General features: G+C 39.8%; 1 protein-coding gene across 2 annotated transcripts in view; it reads right to left on the bottom strand.

The window, feature by feature from the left end:
- The window catches only part of LOC135200370 (hemicentin-2-like), a 104,832-nt gene that overhangs the window by 20,744 nt on the left and 64,088 nt on the right, over positions 1 to 20,000 (bottom strand). For both annotated transcript variants that reach the window (XM_064228982.1, XM_064228981.1), the window contains exons 3-5: positions 3,041 to 3,222; positions 2,146 to 2,356; positions 429 to 556 (exon numbers count right to left, since the gene is read on the bottom strand). In XM_064228982.1, the coding sequence (XP_064085052.1) occupies positions 429 to 556; positions 2,146 to 2,356; positions 3,041 to 3,222 (521 nt within the window). The remainder of the gene's footprint in view (positions 1 to 428; positions 557 to 2,145; positions 2,357 to 3,040; positions 3,223 to 20,000) is intronic.

Below are 20,000 nucleotides of genomic sequence, written 5' to 3'. Positions count from 1 at the left end.
ATATATATATATCTATATATATATATATATATATATTCTATATATATATATATATATATATATATTATATATATATTATGTATATGTATATGCATGTATGTATGTATACTTCTTTAGATGTAAAGCATTACAGTGATCACGAAAACTATCAAATATGTAAATATATATATATATATATATAATATATATATATATATATATATATATATATATATCGTATAAAAGGCCCATTAAAACACTCTGCTTTAAAGCTACTTGATAAGGGTGGAAATTAGTCCACCGAAATATAGTTTTTAATGGGCCTTTTAGTATACTTGAGACGTATCCTGTTTTAACAGAAGACTATATATATATATATATATATATATATATATATATATATATATATATATATATATATATATATGATTATGACCAGCATTTCTTACCTGTCCGTCGTGGTACCAGAAAATATAAGGGGGCGGCTCGGGGCTGTATTTCACCAGACAGGTGAGGTTGACCGCCGAGCCGGCGTTTATGTGGAGGTCGGGACCGCCCAGGACCGTCGTCTCGGGTTCTGCAAAGGTGTAAAGGAAGGACACAGACTCAGTTTCGTCGCTGGAAAAAAAATGCGTTTAAAATAATAATAGCTTGATTTAAAATCGTTCTTGGGGTTTAGAACCGTTGGATATATTTTCGTGATGTTTGCCTCCCTCGCACAGATATACAAGAATGCACGAATGCATACTTACATTCATACATACATACATACATACGCACAAATATATGTATATGATATAGTATATATATATAATATATATATATATATATATATAATATATATATATATATATATATATGTATATACATATATATATATATATATATATATATATATATATATATATATATATATTATATATATATATATACATACGGTGGCCCCATATAAAAAATGGGAACCAGCTGGGAAGTATATATATATATATATATATATATATATATATATATATATATATATATATATATATATATGTGTGTGTGTGTGTGTGTGTATATGTATATAAATATACATACATCTATATATGATATATATATTATATATATATCTATATATATATATATATATATATATACTATATATATATATTATATCTTATATATATATATATATATTATATATATATATATATATATATATATATATATATATATATATATATATATATATATATATATATATATATATATATATATATATATATATATATATATGTATGTATATATATACATAAAGAGAGATAAGGAAGGAGAGTGAGGGAAGCCAAAGAATACGAAAGAAACACAGTGAACTATATAGTATTGGCATATTGACCATGCATCTATTTTACTCATATATCATCCATCCATTACATTAATCCCACAAATAAACCATTACCACGAACCACAGTTATGTCAATCCAGTACTGAATTATTCATTATGATAAACGCAGATTTCCCTACGCAAATTCACAATATGATCACCCAGAATTTTACCCAGCTGTCACAGTAAACAATAAATCACCCTTTATAGCATAGCTATATGAATAGATTGCTCATAATACCGATTCAGCTGAAGCACAGCTAACCCGTCAGGCTCAAATACCTACTTATATTTCACAATATTCCTTAATAAATGGCACGTTTTTAATATGACAGCAAAAATCCCCATCTGATATCCGTACAGGTGATTGTGGTTGGCTTTTCATGCTCCTTATCGCCCGCTATTTGTTACGGCGGTATCAGATGGGGATATTTACTGCCAGTTTAAAAAAAAAAGAACTATTTATGAGTGGCTAGATATATTATTGTAAATTCATACTTAAAAAAAGAACACAATAACCTATTCATTAGTGGCTAGATACATTGTGATTAATTCATACTAAAAAAGAACCCACTATAATCTATTTATAGTGGCTAGTTACATAAAAAGTAACCGACTACAACTTATTTATTAGTGGCTAGATACGTTGCGGTTAATTAATGCATACTTGAAAAAGAATCCACAATAACCTATATTCATTAGTGGCTATATACGTTGCGATTAATTAATCCATACTTAAAAGAGAACCCACAATAACCTATATTCATTAGTGGCTTTATACATTGAGGTTAATTGGTACTCACCCACGACGCTTAGCCACACGGTGTGCGTCATAGGAGGCGTCGTGGACACCTGGCATTCGTAGGGGCCGGCGTCCCGGGCCTGTAGGTAGTGGATTTTGAGCAGCCAGTCTTGCGATCCTGATTGGTGGACAGCCCTGAAGCGGTCGTCACTCGTATAGGTGAAGCGACCAATCGTGAGCAAGTGTAGGTCCCGCGCTCTCATCCACGACACCTGGTGTGGGATGAGGAGAGTATAGAACTTTAGATAAGTAATCTTACGTCCCTTTCATACAATGACTAAATATATAATATATATATATCTATATATATATATATATATATATATATATATAATATATATATTTATATATATATATATTATAATATAATATATATTATTATATTTATATACTCATTTGTTTTGTACTTTGCACTTAACCTACAACTATCCTTTGATATCCAATTCGCTCTACCTCGGAATTATTATATCCTCATACAATGTTAACCAAAGGGGAATTTTCTAAAAGTTGATAATCATTTCGCTATCTCGCGGATTCGAACCAGCACAGAGGAGAAATCAGGACTTCGGTGAGGTCACCGCCTCGGCCAACGAGTGAGGTAGGAGAAATCAGGACTTGTTGGCTGAGTCGGTAACCTCACTGGAGCCCTGATTTCTCTCCTCTGTTGGCTGCTGGTTTGAATCCGCGAGAGGACGAAATGATTATCAACTTTAAAAAAAATTCCCCTTCAGTTAACATACTATATGTAAATATATAATAATTCCGAGGTAGAGCGTATTGGACATTAAAGGACATTTGTAGCTTAATGCATGTGTATGAATCACGGTGGTGGGATAAGCATTCATATATACATATGTGTGTGTATGTATTTCCTGAGCCTCTCATCCCCCTCTCACCGTTTTGCCGACAATGTAGAGAATTCGGCAGTTGAGGACCGCCGTGGCGCCCACGCGGGCGGTCACGTTCCCTGAGTGATGAACGTCGATGTAGGGCCCGCTGAGGGGCACGTACCCCCAGGAACCCTCCGCGGCCGCCTCGTCAAGGGCCTCCAGGATCTCCTTTTCGGTGCCTCCGTCGACTGTAGTGAGGGAGAGGAGAAAGGAGCGGTGGTTACTTCGTATGCATTGAGTTATATAAAGAGAGAGAGAGAGAGAGAGAGAGAGAGAGAGAGAGAGAGAGAGATAAAAAATGAATGTTACTTAACTATGAGGATAAAAGGTAAGGATCCCTTCGTACGCATTGCCTGTTATTTAAGAGAGAGAGAGAGAGAGAGAGAGAGAGAGAGAGAGAGAGAGAGAGAGAGAAATAAAAAATGAATGTTACTTAAAAAGCAAGGATCCCTTCATATGCACTGGCTGTTATTTAAGAGAGAGAGAGAGAGAGAGAGAGAGAGAGAGAGAGAGAATGTTCCGTAAGTATGAAGAGAATAAACATGAGATACTTCCTACGCATTGACTTCTTTTTTTTTTTTTTTTTTTTTTTTGAGAGAGAGAGAGAGAGAGAGAGAGAGAGAGAGAGAGAGAGAGAGAGAGAGAATAAATAACTAAAAATTGAAGAAAACTAAATGTTTTCTTCATAATCTTCTATTTTTCAATAAAAAAGTAAGTGTTATGTACTGCATTGACTCTATTATGTAATGTGTTCTTACGTTACATAATACAGAAAAAGAAGGATTATTTATTTTTACGTCGACTGTAATACTCTTACAAATAAAATAACTAGTAATGCCTCACTAGTAAGTAAATACAAGTAAAGACGATCATTGATAAAAAAAAAGTACTGAGCACTTTATGTGGATCAATTGCAAATGAAATATGAATACGGTATAAAACATTATTTTTTTGTGATGCTGGTGCTCGTGGCGTCGTCTTTATTACAAACTTGGACTCCAAAAGAAATATTAGGAAGATTTATTTTATATTTCCCCTATGTGCGTTCCTTTTAGCCCCTTTTTCGACCATTCAATTTCATGATTCGACGCGAATTGCAGAATCATTTCTGTTTTGGCCACGGTTTGGCTCTACTTGCACGATGGAATTCAAAGTCTCTTAGTTTAGGTGAAATAATGCTTTTAGATTCATTCTTGTCCAGTCACTTTCTCTTATTATATTTACACTTTCTCTTGGGTTGCTTCCGCTTTGGACCATTCACTTTCGCTTGGTTAGCTTTCTTTATATCCCTCAACACTTTCATCCATTTTATTGTAAGATATTCGCTTTCTTTTAGATAGCTTTCTTTTTCAATCCTCTATTTCCTTTGCTGGCTTTCATTTTTATCCCCGTGCTTTCGCCTGGTAGCTTGCTTCTTTATCCACTCACTTTCTTATGTTTAACTTTCTTTTTTCAACCCTTAACTTTCTCTTGGGGGTAACTCTCTCTTAGTCTGCTCTCTTTTAACCTGTCGTATCGTCATTATTACCACTAAAGTCCGTCGTAATTGCAAATTTTCTCAACAACCATGCTTGTATTTCCCTCCACACACCAAATATTTGGTTTTATCCACCTACTCTGAATTTCGGGAATATGTAGGAAGGAAGCGAGTTCCCTTGTTGTAAAGTATAGGCCTTGGAGGAGTGATTCGACTAGTGTAGATGGCTTAGAGCAGTGAGTGCACTTCAAACTTATTCTCCTCAAAAGGGTTCGACTCCTCAACTGTGTTCGATACTTCTCGGGGATAATGGTAAATAGGGTCATTTTATTTCCTTCAGTAAGAATTATAGTGGAAAATTGTTCCCTTCAGTAAGATTCAATTCAGTTAGAATTATATTCGACAATTGTTCCCTTCAGTAAGAATCAATTCAGGAAGAATTATATTTGACAATTGTTCGGAAGACGTAAATTCTATTCAGTAAGAATTATATTCGACAATTGTTCCCTTCAGTAAAATTAAAATCAGTAAAAATTATATTGGACAATTGTTCCCTTCAGTAAAATTAAATTCAGTAAGAATTATATTCGACAATTGTTCCCTTTAGTAAAAATTAAATTCAGTAAGAATTATATTTGACAATATTCCATTCAGTAAAATTAGATTCAGTAAGAATTATATTGGCCAATTGTTCCCTTCTGTAAAAATTAAATTCAGTAAGAATTATATTCGACAATTGTTCTGAAGATATGAATTACATTCAGTGAGAACTATATTTGACAAGTGTTCCCTTCAGTAAAATTTAATGTAGTAAGAATTATATTCGACATTGTGCCCTTCAGTAAAACTTAAATTCAGTAAGAATTACATTGGACAATTGTTCTGAGGACGTCAATTACATTCAGTAAGAATTATATTCTACAATTGTTCCCTTCAGAAAAATTGAATTAAGTAAGAATTATATTCGACAATTGTTCCCTTCAGTAAAATTAAATTAAGTAAGAATTATATTCGACAATTGTTCCCTTTAGTAAAATTTTATTCAGTAAGAATTATATTGGACAATTGTTTTGAAGACGTGAATTACATTCAGTAAGAATTATATTCGACAAGTGTTCGGAGGACGTGAATTACTTTCAGTAAGAGTTATATTCGACAATTGTTCTGAAGACGTGAATTGCATTCAGTAAGAATTATATTCGACAATTGTTCCCTTCAGTAAAATTAATTTCAGTAAGAATTATATTCGACAATTGTTTCATTAAGTAAAATTAAATTCAAGAAGAATTATATTCGATAATTGTTCTGAAGACGTGAATTACATTCAGTAAGAATTATATTCGGCCATTGTTCTGAAGACGTGAATTTCATTCAGTAAGAATTATATTCGATAATTGTTCTGAAGACGTGAATTACATTCAGTAAGAATTATTTTCGACAATTGTTCTGAAGACGTGAATTACAGTCAGTAAGAATTATATTCGATAATTGTTCTGAAGACGTGAATTACATTCAGTATGAATTATATTCGGCCATTGTTCTGAAGACGTGAATTACATTCAGTAAGAATTATATTCGGCCATTATGTTTCTGAAGATCGTGAAATTTACATTCAGTAACGAATTGTATATTCTGATAATTGTTCTTGAAGACGTGAATTTGTTCATTCAGTAAGAATTATTTCTTAGATAATTGTTCTGAAGACGTGAATTACATTCAGTAAGAATTATTTTCGACAATTGTTCTGAAGACGTGAATTACATTTTGTTAGAATTATATTCGACAAACGTTCGAAGGACGTGAAACGTAAAGCGTTGTATTTCAAGAGCACCGGTATGTACGGCCATTATATTTCAAGTAGGGGCAAGTTACTGTCGGCAGGTTCAAACACTGAAGGGAATGAACAATATTCAAAATATTACAATGAACAAGTTTTGAAAGATTTCTCTTGAATAATATTCAAAACACGTGATTCACGAAATAGCACTTCAGTTGTTGGTGAAGGTGTATGTCGAATGCGTCAACAAAACCCCTATGAATGAATGATACTTCTTCAAGACAGAAATCGAATGAAATATAATATTTAGGCCAGAGGCCAAGCACTGGGACCTACGAAACCATTTCTCGATGAAAGGGAAACCGTCAGTAAAAAAAGGTTACATGGTGTAACAGGAGAGGAAGCCTCACAGCAGTTACACTATGCAACAACTGTTAGGAGAGGATGGACCATGACTGAACAGTTGGTTCTCGGATGTTTTGTCCCCGAACAGTTGGTCCTCGGACGTTTTGTACCCGAACAGTTGGTCCTTGGACATTTTGTCCCCGAAAACTTGGTCCTAGGACGTTTTGTCCCCGAACAGTTGGTCCTCGGACAATTTGTTCCCGAACAGTTGGTCCCCAGACGTTTTGTCACCGAACAGTTGGTCCTCGGACGCTTTGTCCCCGAACAGTTGGTCCCCGGACGTTTTGTCCCCGAACAATTGGTCCTAGGATGTTTTGTCCCCGAACAGTTGGTCCTCAGACGTTTTGTTCCCGAACAGTTGGTCCGCGGACGTTTTGTTCCCGAACAGTTGGTCCCCGGACGTTTTGTTCCCAAACAGTTGGTCCCCGGACGTTTTGTCCCCGAACAGCTGGTTCTCGGACGTTTTGTCCCCGAAAAGTTGGTCCCCGAACGTTTTGTCCCCAAACGTTTTGTCCCCGAACAGTTGGTTCTCGGATGTTTTGTCCCTGAACAGTTGGTTCTCGGACCTTTTGTTCCCAAACAGTTGATCCTTGGATGTTTTTTCCCGGAACAGTTGGTCCACGGACATTTTATCCCCGAACAGTTGGTCCCCGTACGTTTCGTACCCCCATAACAAGTTGGTCCTGCGGACGTTTGTGTGCCCTAAACAGTTTGGTCCTCGGCGACATTTTATCCCTCCAAACGAACCAGTTGGTCCCTGGTACGTTTTTATCCCGCCAGAACAGTTGGTCCTCAGGGACAACTTTTGTTTCCGAACAGTTGGTCCCCCCGGACCCCGGTCGTTTTTCGTCCCCCGGAACAGTTGGTTCCCTACCGGCTCGTCGTTTTGTCTTGAACAGTTTGGTTTCAGACATTTTTGTTTTCACGAAGAACGGTTTGGTTTTCGGATGTTTTTGTCCCCGCAACAGTTTTGGTTTTTTTTGACCGTTTTTTGTCCCCGCCGAACAGCTTGGACCCCGCAGACGTTTTGTCAACCAAAACGTGGTTTGGTTTCTCGAACGTTTTGTCCCGAAAAGTTGGTCCCCGCTGGACCGTTTTATGTTCCTTCGCACGCAGTTGGTCCCACGGAAACGTTTTTGGTGGCCCCGCATGGAACATTGGTTCTCGCGGACAATTGGTTTCCTGAACAGTTGTTCCCCACGGACGTTTGGTCACCGGAACAGTTTTTGTCCCCTTTCGGAAGCGTTTTGTCCCGAACAGTTTGGTCCCTGGACATTTTGGTCCAGAACAAGTTTGGTTTTTCCTTGGCCGTTTTTGAATTCCCAGGAACAGATTGATTCCCATCCGACGGTTTGTTCGCAGAAAAGTTTTGATCCCCTTGGACTTTGTTCCCGAAAAGTTTGGTTTTCCCTCCGGAACGCTTTATTTGGTTCCCGAACCAGTTGGTTCCCGCCCCAGCACCGTTTTCTCCCCGGACCAGTTTTGCTTCCCGCCGGGACGGTTTGTCTCTGAACCAGTTCTGTTTTGCCAGACTTTTGTTCCCCGAACACGGTTGGTTCAGATTTTGTTTTGGCCCTTCCGGAAACAGTTGGTTTTTTTGGAGCGTTTTGTCCCCAAAACAGTTGGACGCCAGATGTTTTGTCCCCGGAACAGTTTTCTGGTTCCTCATGAAACATTTTGTTCCCGAAAAAGTTGGTCCCCCGGACGTTACGTCCTGGAACAGTTTTTGGTTCCACGGAAAACGTTTTGGTCCCGGAAGCAAGTTGGTCCTGGCGGAAAATTTGTTCCGCGAACAGTTGTTTCCCCGCCCCGGAACGTTTTGTCCCCGAACAGTTGGTTTGGACGTTTTGTCCCCGACACAGTTGGTTCCTCGGATGTTTTGTTCCCCGAACAGTTTGGTTCTTCCTCCCCGGAACGTTTTGTCCGGCCGAAGAAGTTTGGTTCTTGAAACGTTTTTGGTCCCGGAACAGTTTGGTTCTCAAAGAAAAAAAAAAAAAATGTTTTTGTCCCCGAAACAGTTTGGTTCTCGGACCGTTTTGTCCCCAGGAACAGTTTTGGTCCCCAGGAACGTTTTGTCCCCGAACAGTTGGTTCTCGGACGTTTTGTCCCGGAACAGTTGGTTCTCGGATGTTTTGTCCCCGAACAGTTGGTTCTCGGACGTTTTGTCCCAGAACAGTTGGTCCCCAGACGTTTTGTCCCCGAACAGCTGGTCCCCGGACGTTTTGTTCCTGAACAGTTGGTCCTCGGATGTTTTGTTCCCGAAAGGTTGGTCCTTGGACGTTTTGTTCCCGAAGATTTGGTCCCCGGACGTTTTGTCCCCGAACAGTTGGTCCCCGGACGTTTCCTCCCCTGACAGTTGGTCCTTGGACGTTTTGTCCCCGAACAGTTAGTCTCCAGGCATTGTGTCCCAGAACAGTTAGTCCCAGGACGTTTTCTCCCCTGACAGTTGGTCCTTGGACGTTTTGTCCCCGAACAGTTGGCCCTCGGACGTTTTGTCCCCGAACAGTTGGCCCTCGGACGTTTTGTCCCCGAACAGTTTGTCCACGGACGTTTTGTCCCGGAACAGTTGGTCCTCGGACGTTTTGTTACCCAACAGTTGATCCCCCTGGACGTTTTGTCCCTGAACAGTTGGTTCTCGGACGTTTTGTCCCTGGAAAGTTGGTCTCTGGACGTTTTGTCCCTGAACAGTTGGTCCTTGGATGTTTTGTCCCCAAACAGTTGGTCCCCGGACATTTTGTCCCCGAACAGTTAGTCCCCGGACATTTGCCCCGAACAGTTGGTCCATGGACGTTTTGTCCCCGAAAAGTTGGTATCCAGAAGTTTTGTCCCCGAACAGTTGGTTCTCGGACGTTTTGTCACCGAGCAGTTGGTTCTCGGACGTTTTGGCACCAAACAGTTGGTTCTCGGACGTTTTGTCCCTGAGAAGTTGGTTCTCAGACGTTTTGTCCCCGAACAGTTGGTCCCACGGACGTTTTGTCCCTGAACATTTGGCCCTTGGACGTTTTGTCCCCGAACAGTTGGTCTCCGGACGTTTTGTCCCCGAACAGTTAGTCCTTGGACATTTGTCCCAGAACAGTTAGTCCCCGAACAGTTAGTCCCCGAACTGTTAGTCACTGGACTTTTGTCCCCGAACAGTTGGTTCCCGGACGTTTTGTCCCTGAACAATTGGTCCCCGGACGTTTTGTCCCCGAACAGTTGGTCCCGGACATTTTGTCCCTGAACAGTTGGTCCCCAGACGTTTGTCCCTGAACAGTTACTCCCCGAAGTGTTAGTCCCCGGACTTTTGTCCCCAAAGAGTTTGTCCTCGGACGTTTTGTCCCCAAACAGTTGGTCCCCAGACGTTTTGCCCCCAAACTGTTAGTCCCCGGACATTTGTCCCCGACCAGTTAGTCCCAGAACAGTTAGTCCCTGGACTTTTGTCCCCGAACAGTTAGCCCCAGGACATTTGTCCCCAAACAATTAGTCCCCGAACAGTTAGTCCCTGGACTTTTGTCATCGAACAGTTGGTCCCTGGACGTTTTGTCCCTGGACAGTTGGTCCTCGGACGTTTTGTCCCCAAAAAGTTGGTTCCTGGACGTTTTGTCTCTGAGCAGCTGGTTTTCGGATGAAAGGGAAACCGTCAGTAAAAAAAGGTTGCATGGTGTAACAGGAGGGTAAGCCTCACAGCAGTTGCACTATGCAACAACTGTTAGGAGAGGATGGACCATGACTGGACAGTTGGTTCTCGGACGTTTTGTCCACGAACAGTTAGTCTTCGGACGTTTTGTACCTGAACAGTTGGTCCTTGGATATTTTGTGCCCGAACAGTTGGTCCTCGGATGTTTTGTCCCGGAATAGTTGGTCCTTGGACGTTTTGTCCCTGAACACTTGGCCCTTGGACGTTTTGTCCCAGAACAGTTGGTCCTTGGACGTTTTGTCCCCGAACAGTTGGTCCTCGGACCTTTTGTCCCAGAACAGTTGGTCCTCAGACATTTTGTCCCGGAACAGTTGGTCCTTGGAAGTTTTGTCCCCGAACAGTTGGTCCTCGGACCTTTTGTCCCTGATCAGTTGGTCCTCAAACGTTTTGTCCCCGAACAGTTGGTCCTTGGACGTTTTGTCCTGGAACAGTTGGTCCTTGGACGTTTTGTCCCCACAGTTGGTCCTTGGACGTTTTGTCACCAAACAGTTGGTCTTTGGACATTTTGTCCCGGAACAGTTGGTCCTTGGACGTTTTGTCACCAAACAGTTGGTCCTCGGACGTTTTGTCCCGGAACAGTTGGTCCTTGGATATTTTGTCCCGGAACAGTTGGTCCTTGGACGTTTTGTCCCCGAACAGTTGGTCCTCGGACCTTTTGTCCCGGAACAGTTGGTCCTTAGACGTTTTGTCCCCGGACAGTTGGTCCTCAGACGTTTTGTTCCCGAACAGTTGGTCCTTGGACGTTTTGTTCCCAAAAAGTTGGTCCTTGGACGCGTTTTGTCCCGGAACAGTTGGTCCTTGGACGTTTTGTTCCCAAAAAGTTGGTCCTTGGACGCGTTTTGTCCCGGAACAGTTGGTCCTCGGACGTTTTGTCCCCGAAATGTTGGTCCCCGGACGTTTTGTTCTGGAACAGTTGGTCCTTGGACGTTTTGTCCCGGAACAGTTGTCCTTGGACGTTTTGTCCCGGAACAGTTGGTCCTTGGACGTTTTGTCCCCGAACAGTTGGTCCTCGGATGTTTTGTCCTGGAACAGTTGGTCCTTGGACGTTTTCTCCTCGGACAGTTGGACATCGGATGTTTTGTCCCCGAACAGTTGGTCCTTGGACGTTTTGTCCCCGAACAGTTAGTCTCCGGGCATTGTGTCCCAGAACAGTTAGTCCCCGGACGTTTTGTAACCGAACAGTTGGTTCTCGGACGTTTTGTCCTTGAACGGTTGGTTCTCGGACGTTTTGTCCCCGAAAAGTTGGTCTCTGGGCACTGGTTCCCGGACGTTTTGTCCCCGAACAGTTGGTCCCCAGACGTTTTGTCCCCGAACAGTTAGTCCCCATACATTTGTCCCCAAATAGTTATTCCCCGGAATTTTGTCCCCGAACAGTTGGTCCTCGGGCATTTTGTTACCGGACAGTTGGTACCCCCTGGGACATTTTGTCCCCGAACAGTTGGTTCTTGGACGTTTTGTCCCCAAAAAGTTGGTCTCTGGACATTTTGTCCCCGAACAGTTGGTCGCCGGACGTTTTTTGCCCAAACAGCTGGTTCTCGGATGTTTTGTCTCTGAGCAGTTGGTTCTCGGACGTTTTGTCCCTGAAAAGTTGGTCCCCCGGACGTTTTGTCCCCGAACAGTTGGTCACTCGGACGTTTTGTCCCCGAACAGTTGGTCACTCGGACGTTTTGTCCCCGAACAGTTGGTCCACGGACAATTTGTCCCCGAACAGTCGGTCCCTGTACGTTTTGTCCCCGAACATTTGGTCCCCAGACGTTTTGTACCCGAACAGTTAGTCCCCGGACATTTGTCCCTGAACAGTTAGTCAATGCACTTTTGTCCCCGAACAGTTGGTCCTCGGACGTTTTTTCCCCAAACAGTTGGTCCCCAGATTTTTGTCCACGAAGAGTTGGTCCCCGGACGTTTTGTCCCCGAAGAGTTAGTCCCCGGACATTTGTCCCCGAACGGTTAGTCCCCGGACATTTGTCCCTGAACAGTTAGTCCCCGAACAGTTAGTCCCCGGACTTATGTCCCCGATCGGACAGTTGGTCCTTGGATGTTTAGTCCCTGAACAGTTAGTCTCCGGACTTATGTCCCCGAACAGTTGGTCCCCGGACGTTTTGTCCCCGAACAGTTGGTCACCGGATGTTTTGTTCCCGAACAGTTAGTCCCCGGACGTTTTGTTCCCGAACAGAGGGTCCTCTGACGTTTTGTTACTGAACAGTTGGTCCCCAGACGTTTTGACCCCAGACTTTTGGTTCCCGGACAGATGGTTCCAGGACGTTTCTGGGACGAAAAGTCCGGGGAGAGAAAGAGATAAATAAACCGATTATGAAAAAATGATTGAGTACGATGGAAGAAAGAGAATATGAACGGAGGTACACTGAAGGGAATGAAAGGGGTTGCGCATAGGGGCCGAAGGGACCCTGCAAAGAACCTTCAGTAAATGCCTGTAGTGCACCTTGCGGGGTTCTCCAAAAAGAGTGAACATTTAGATGTGTCAGTGTCTCTTCATCTTTGCTGAGGGTGTAGTCATTTCTTAATGAGGAATTTCCCGTTGTCCCTGTAGAGAGTCTTTGTTTTAACTTTCCCCCTCCGCCCCCATAATCTGAGTTTCGATTAGCATCTTAAATCATTATTTTTGGAAAGGCAGCAGCAGAGTTGCAGAAACTTTGAACCGGGGATGGATTCGAGGAGTCAGGAGCTTGAATAGTGAATGATCGGGACTGGAGAAATCAAAATGTATGCGTGTAATGAACTGACATTTAAAATTGTTTGTAAAGCAAGTAAAGCAAGATAGTTCTGCAAGATAAGCGAGGCATAAAAGGCGGAATTTCGGTTCATGGCTCACCGAAATGGTTACGTTTTGTGGAGAGGATTGACGAAATCAGTTTGATAATTCCAATGAGGCGTTTTAAAAGAGTGCTGGAGACGTGTATTACGCTTTGGCACCAAATGAAATAATTTTTTTTAATTGCATGAGGGAGCATTAAAGGAAAAAATGTTGTACAAAGGTTTTGACGTTTATTAGCCAAACTCATAAAAACCTGTTATTCAGCAGCGCGACCACAGGTTTGGAAAATAGTAGAGGGTCCGCAGTCAATAATTGTCATTTAAAAGCAAAGAATTATCTAGTATCACCAGGCTAATTTCATTACATTCCTGTTTGCGCGACGGCGAACGAAATTGGAATTCTAGACGTTAAATGATTTCATTACTGGGTTCATGTCGAACGAAAAATTCCTGTTCAAAAACCTAAAAAAAAAAAAAAAAATCTCAAAACTTTATTCCAGAACCTTGTACCATTTCGCTCGGTGAATAATTTCTCTAGATATTCCAGTGAAAAGTGTCTTGATATTCCAGTGAAAAGTGTCTAACCGTCGCCGTAAAAACTAAATGGAAAATCGACCGTTGTTAATATCACATAATATTCGCGTGAGGTTCGTAACGCTCAAAAAAAAAAAAAAAAAAAAAAAAAAAAGCACGGGTGTCGAAAGCAGATCTCCCGGGAAAATGACACACACACAAAAAATGACCCGTGACATTTAACCTCGTGATGGTAATTCCATCGGGATTTTAAACCACTTGTGGAAAAGTCGCTCATTAATACCGTACAGCGTTGTGGATGATGCTCTCACAATTTTCCCTTTCCTTCTCCCATAAAAATTTGTGATAACAATTCTCTCATGAACAATGAAATGTTTGGACTCGATTCGAAAAGCAATTTTTATTTTTCGGAGTTGCGCTGTGACGCCATTGTGGATGGTTTTGTAGATCGGACTCTACCTGGTAATACGTTCCAGCATCAATTAAGTTAATGGACTTTCTTCTTCTTCTTCTCTCTTTTTTTTTTTTTTTTACGTCGGGTGCGAACGGGGAAAGGAATGATTTTAAACTTCAAGAAAAGGTAAATCCTTACCGTAGTTATCAAACTCTTATTTCTTTCTAGATTCTGAGGATTTTAGGTGTACATATATATATATATAGATATATATATAGATATATATATATATATATATATATATATATATATATATCTATACTATATATGTATATATATATATATATATAGATATATATATATATATATATATATGTTGTAGGAATCCCACTAAAATTTGGAACAATTGAAAGTTTTTATTTAAGCTTACGGAGAGTACATTCTCTCCCGCTTTCAGAAAGAGAAATAGTACACAGATACAGTGTTTAACTTTGCTTTATATATATATATATATATATATATATATATATATATATATATATATATATATATATATATATATATAGCTGCCACCAACTATTACCAGCGAAGGGCGTCGCCCCCCCCCCCCCATTTAATATTTGGTATGCGTTTAGCCATTGCGTAAGGCGAACTGGTAACCTTCAGTCTCTTCTCTCTCTCTCTCTCTCTCTCTCTCTCAAACCTCTCACTCTCTCTCCATTCCATCAGGTCATCAAATTAGAGTTGGAGTTAAAAAAAAATATAACGTTTTATTCAAAGCAAAGTGTTGAATAAATCATATTCTTACAAGATAATCAACGGAATGATAATAGTTCAAGTCTCACAGACAACTGACTTAGATAACCCCCCCCCCTCCCGTATTTAAATGTCTTAATCAGTAATTAGTCACACCAATTATCTCTCCTCTAAAATACAGTCCCATCACTAGGACACTCGGTCCCCTCACTAGATCCACCTGTTTAAAAGACAGGAGAACACCCTCGTGAGTACACAATTGTAAAGACAAAGTCAAAAGATTAAATGAAATGGAACATCTTTACAAGATATCAAAATAAGCCATCCCTTTGGCTAAATCATGATAACTCACCCATTGCTGCCTGGAACTTCACACACTTTCAATTGGAAGCACCTCGGCATACGCCATCGTGGCTTTGCCTTTCTCTCACAGACCTCTCCGTAAGTCTTCCTAGTTCTTGGCTAAACATGCCGTTAAGAATAGACATAGTTCGTACACGTACACACGAATTCACACTCATCGTCAACGCCCCAATTAACTGGTCACAGCCAGTTTTCAAAGGCACCTTGAACAAGCCCCCATGAACTCACATACCCACAGAACGAACATTGACCTGCTTAGGCAAGCATCTTCGTATCACACCATCCCAGAAAGAGATATCAGCCTTCTTAGGTCGTCGCTTCGGACTCTGTCTCCATGGGAAGTTAAAAATAATGAATCCACACCTCACATTATAATGGTACATTAAACATATTATTAATCATAGTCTTCTTTTGTCTTATATATATATATATATATATACAGTGTTCCCCCCGTATTCGCGGGGGATGCATACCAGACCCCCCCGTGAATAGTTAGAATCCGCGAATGTTTGGAACCCCTATAAAAGCGCTAAAAACAGCCTATTTCGTAAGTTAAAACTTAAGAAAAACCACTAAAAATTTTCATACTTGGTTTTTTTAATAGTTTTATCACAAAAAGTGCTTTTTATGATGAAATTGATCACAAAAACCATGAATTTGTGGATATTTCTCATAGAAAAATACCGCGAATGCGCGAATTTTCCGCGAATAATGTGGGGAAACGTTCCCGAGAGAAATCCGCGAATATGTGAGTCCGCGAATCCGGAGAATGCGAATACGGGGGTCCACTGTATATATATATATATGGTACAAGGTCCTAGACATCAGGAATATGGAATAAACAGTGGAGTGGTACAAGAATGAAAATTACTGATTTATACAGGTACTCAAGTCATGAATAAACGTAAGGACTGACTGTAAGGCGATTCGAAGAAGAGGTGAAACAAGGAAGGTGACTCGATGCCTGCTGAAGTCTGGAGAGAGACTTGAAGCGTCTGTAGAGGGCAAGGTATAAAATGTACAGATACAGTTGTTGAGCCGGTTCTCCTCTATGGAAGCACAGGTATGCAGATGCTGAATTCCATTTAAAGAAAACGGTCTGAAGCTGCTCAGAGAAACCGGTTGCTTATAGTCTATATGTGATGTCAGGATTGAAAGCTGGGGAAAACGGAGACTCAAGAATGTTTGGTGATGAGGCGATCGGAGTGTTTTGAGACTGTGAAAGGAACGTACCATTTGGGAGCGTTTTAAGAGAAAGGCGGAGAAACAGATTGAGAAAGCACCGAGTAAATGAAGTGAAAGGGTATTGAGAAGAAGGCTTTTGATATCCAAGAATCTCTGGAATACAACAAAGATATTGGCCAGTAACACATTACATGTAAGTGGGTTCAATATTGCGCTGACGAGCCTTCTGTCGATGACGCATCAGTTAAAATAAAATATGAATGTGTTAGTGTCTATTTTGATTTTTTATTTCCTGGAGCCATTCTCAATGAGGGGAAACGTCTTAGCATTATGTATATATATATATATATTATATATATATATATATATATATATATATATATATATATATACATCCATGCAATTTTTCATAACCACAGTGCCCTCTTAACCAACCTCTCGATTTCTTCACACTTTGGAAACTCTTGTTAATTAATGCTAAGCCTAGATCCACATGAAGAAAGAAATGGAGATGCTCTGATACTAAGCCGAGATACGAACTCTCGTCCGGCGTACCAGAACGAGGTAACAATATATATATATATATTATATATATATATATATATATATATATATATATATATATATATTTTATATATTGTTACCTCGTTCTATATATATTATATATATATATATATATATATATATATATATATATATATATAATATATATGTGTGTGTGTGTGTGTGTGTGCGTGTGTGTGTGTGTGAGTGTGTATGGATTTATAAGTGTTAGGCATGTACTTATAAAAGATAAACTCTCACAGTAGCAATCGGCTTTTCATCCACTCACTATTACTTGAAAATTTTTCATATTTAATTTATAATTACTCTCTTGAGCGAATCTCAGTCATATTTTAATGGTGGACTCTACACCCTAATAGGAATTCAGTATTTTTTTTATTGAAGAGGATTATAAGCCTCGGGAAATAATTAAGAATTATTCAGTGTTCTGATCATTAGACGAAAATATTGTTATATAGAAATGGGTAGACATATTCCTCTCTCTCTCTCTCTCTCTCTCTCTCTCTCTCTCTCTCTCAAAAGAAAGAACATAAATATTGAAACCTTATGAAGGGATCGATAGGGTAGGCTCTCTGAAGTCCAGCATGTTAACCTGGTCGTCACTTGAATGCAGTGGAAAGCAGAAGTGGTGGAGAGAAAGAGAGAGAGAGAGAGAGAGAAAAAAAAAGGTGAAAATATATGCCAACAAAACAGGTGGGTCTCGATGATGTAATGATCCATAGCTCAGCTCACCTGGTTGGAACCATTCGTAAGGTATATTTACTTTTATGAGTTTCAGTAGGACTACTGAAGTATTCCTACCTCTTTTTACGACCAGTCTCTCTCTCTCTCTCTCTCTCTCTCTCTCTCTCTCTCTCTCTCTCTCTCTCTCTCTATGTGTGTATGTATGCAGTATACACGCTGAATATCTGGAGTATCACGTCCACAGTTCATTGTCTCTCAGTTAGTACTTGCGCCCTGAGTTCATATTTGGCACCTGAAACCACGTACTAAGTTGCTTACGTAGATTTAACGTCACGCCTCGAATGAAGAGTTGCTGCAAATCCGCCATATTTTGAAAATTCAAAGCTCGAGAACTTCCCGGGCGTTTGACCTGGTCGAATCATCACCCAATTATTTTCGGTTTCCGAGGCGGAAAATCCTGGGTTCGACCGATGATGATGATGAGTCAGTTCCCATCACGAGAGGAGATAATCCGGAGATGAGGGATGCTGCGTCGTTTGAAGAACGGGGAATAACGTTCCTGATGTTTCTCCTTCCGCTGTTCCTTCTTAACCACACACACACACACGCATATACATACACATGTATGTATACTACATGTATATATTACTACAAGGACCTCATTCAGACTGAATCTTGATAATGGGGACTGTTTGTCATTGGAAGCTTGTAATTTTTTGAATGAATAGCTCCGCTAGATACCATCCAGTTTGAATGAGGACCCTTTAGTAAATGTACTATTACACAGAACAATATACTATATATACATGTGTATATCTATGTGTGTGTGTATACCTGTACCTTTCGATTTACCTCATCTTCATTTATCCCTGAAAATGCCATCAGTATTTATATTTCTGTGGACGTTTACTTTTTTTTTATATTATAAACCTTTTCCAGCGATTAGCCTTCGGGCTAGATCGTATATTTCAATCCATCTCATCGCCCGCAGAACTTACACTTTCTCAGCATAAGTTTACTTTCCCACCAAATACGTTAATCTCTTGCCTTCTCTTCTCTTTTACATCAAATGTGTCACTCTTTGATTTTATGTCAGGTTTTTGCATGTAACTATTCACTGTCTTTTTTTATTATTTTACTTTCACGCCATTTTATACAGAATGTGTCACCCTCTCTTTTTTTCTCTAGCACTTCTCTACAAAAGTATGTCACCTATTTTCACTTTCATCCCTTCTACTTCAAACCTGCCACTTTTTTTTTATTTCAAACTTTTACACAATTCCCTGAATGTCAACTCTTGTACGCCCGACCTGTTTGTCTTTTGTTCGTTGCAAGGCCTTTTACCCCAAACATGTTTACTTTCTCATCTTCCAACGCGCCTTTTGCACCTAACCTGTCTCATTCTTTGATCTTCTCCGTCACATTTTACACCAAACCTGTCACTTACTTGTATTCTTCCTCTCCTTTTACACCTGTACTCTCTTAATCGGAGCACCTTGTACACCCAAACATGTCACTCTTGTGTTTTCTCAAGCCTTTTATCTCAACCTTATCACTCATCAGTCTTAATTATTTAGCCTTTTATCATAACCTGTCAATCTGCTGTCTTATTTGAACTTTTTTGAAGGGCAACATACCTTTATCTCATGTCACCTCCTATAATAAGCGTTGCATTGATTGCATGAAGATACACAATAACATCTTTTTGCAGATTTCGATAAAAACCCACATTCGGTCCTTATATATTAAAGACCTTTTGACTTGATGGACATTAGCAGAGTGAAGTGAAGTTGATGAAGGAACCGTGACAAAGTTATTACTTTTGAGTTGCAAATGAATCACCCTGCTGGGAATTACGCAAATGGCCTTCGTATTGGATTGCGTCCGTTTTTTTAAGTGCAATTGAAACGTAAGCAATGAGTTTCTGTTGTTTTGACAATTAAACAGTTGGTTAATTGGTCGGCGAGTGTCTGATGAATTTCCATCGTTATTTATACTTTGCCAATTGGTTAATTGGTCACTGTTTGCTCACTTGGTTTCCAAAAGGTAATACATGTTTGTTGCAATTTTTTTTTTTTTTTTTTTTTTTTTAGAATTAAACGAATGCATATCTTTCTCGATAACCAGTTTAAGGAAAACAACAACTGATCGATAGATACTATAAGTGAGTTCATATTTTTACAGTTCATAAGTTTGAGGGGAAAATGGTTGATCAGTCAAATACAACACCAAGTTTCATTGTTTTAGAATTGAAATAAATAATTCAATATTTTCCTAGTTGATAACTTTGAGGGAATAATAATTGATAAGTCAGGTACGGTGAAATAAAATTGACCAGTCAAACGTAAGGATATCAAATGTCTGTGTTTTGGAACTGAA

Source organism: Macrobrachium nipponense, chromosome 26, assembly GCF_015104395.2.
Source record: "Macrobrachium nipponense isolate FS-2020 chromosome 26, ASM1510439v2, whole genome shotgun sequence".
Lineage (NCBI taxonomy): Eukaryota > Metazoa > Arthropoda > Malacostraca > Decapoda > Palaemonidae > Macrobrachium > Macrobrachium nipponense.
The sequence above is the reverse complement of the archived record's forward strand: the minus strand, read 5'-3'. Positions and strand labels throughout refer to the sequence as shown.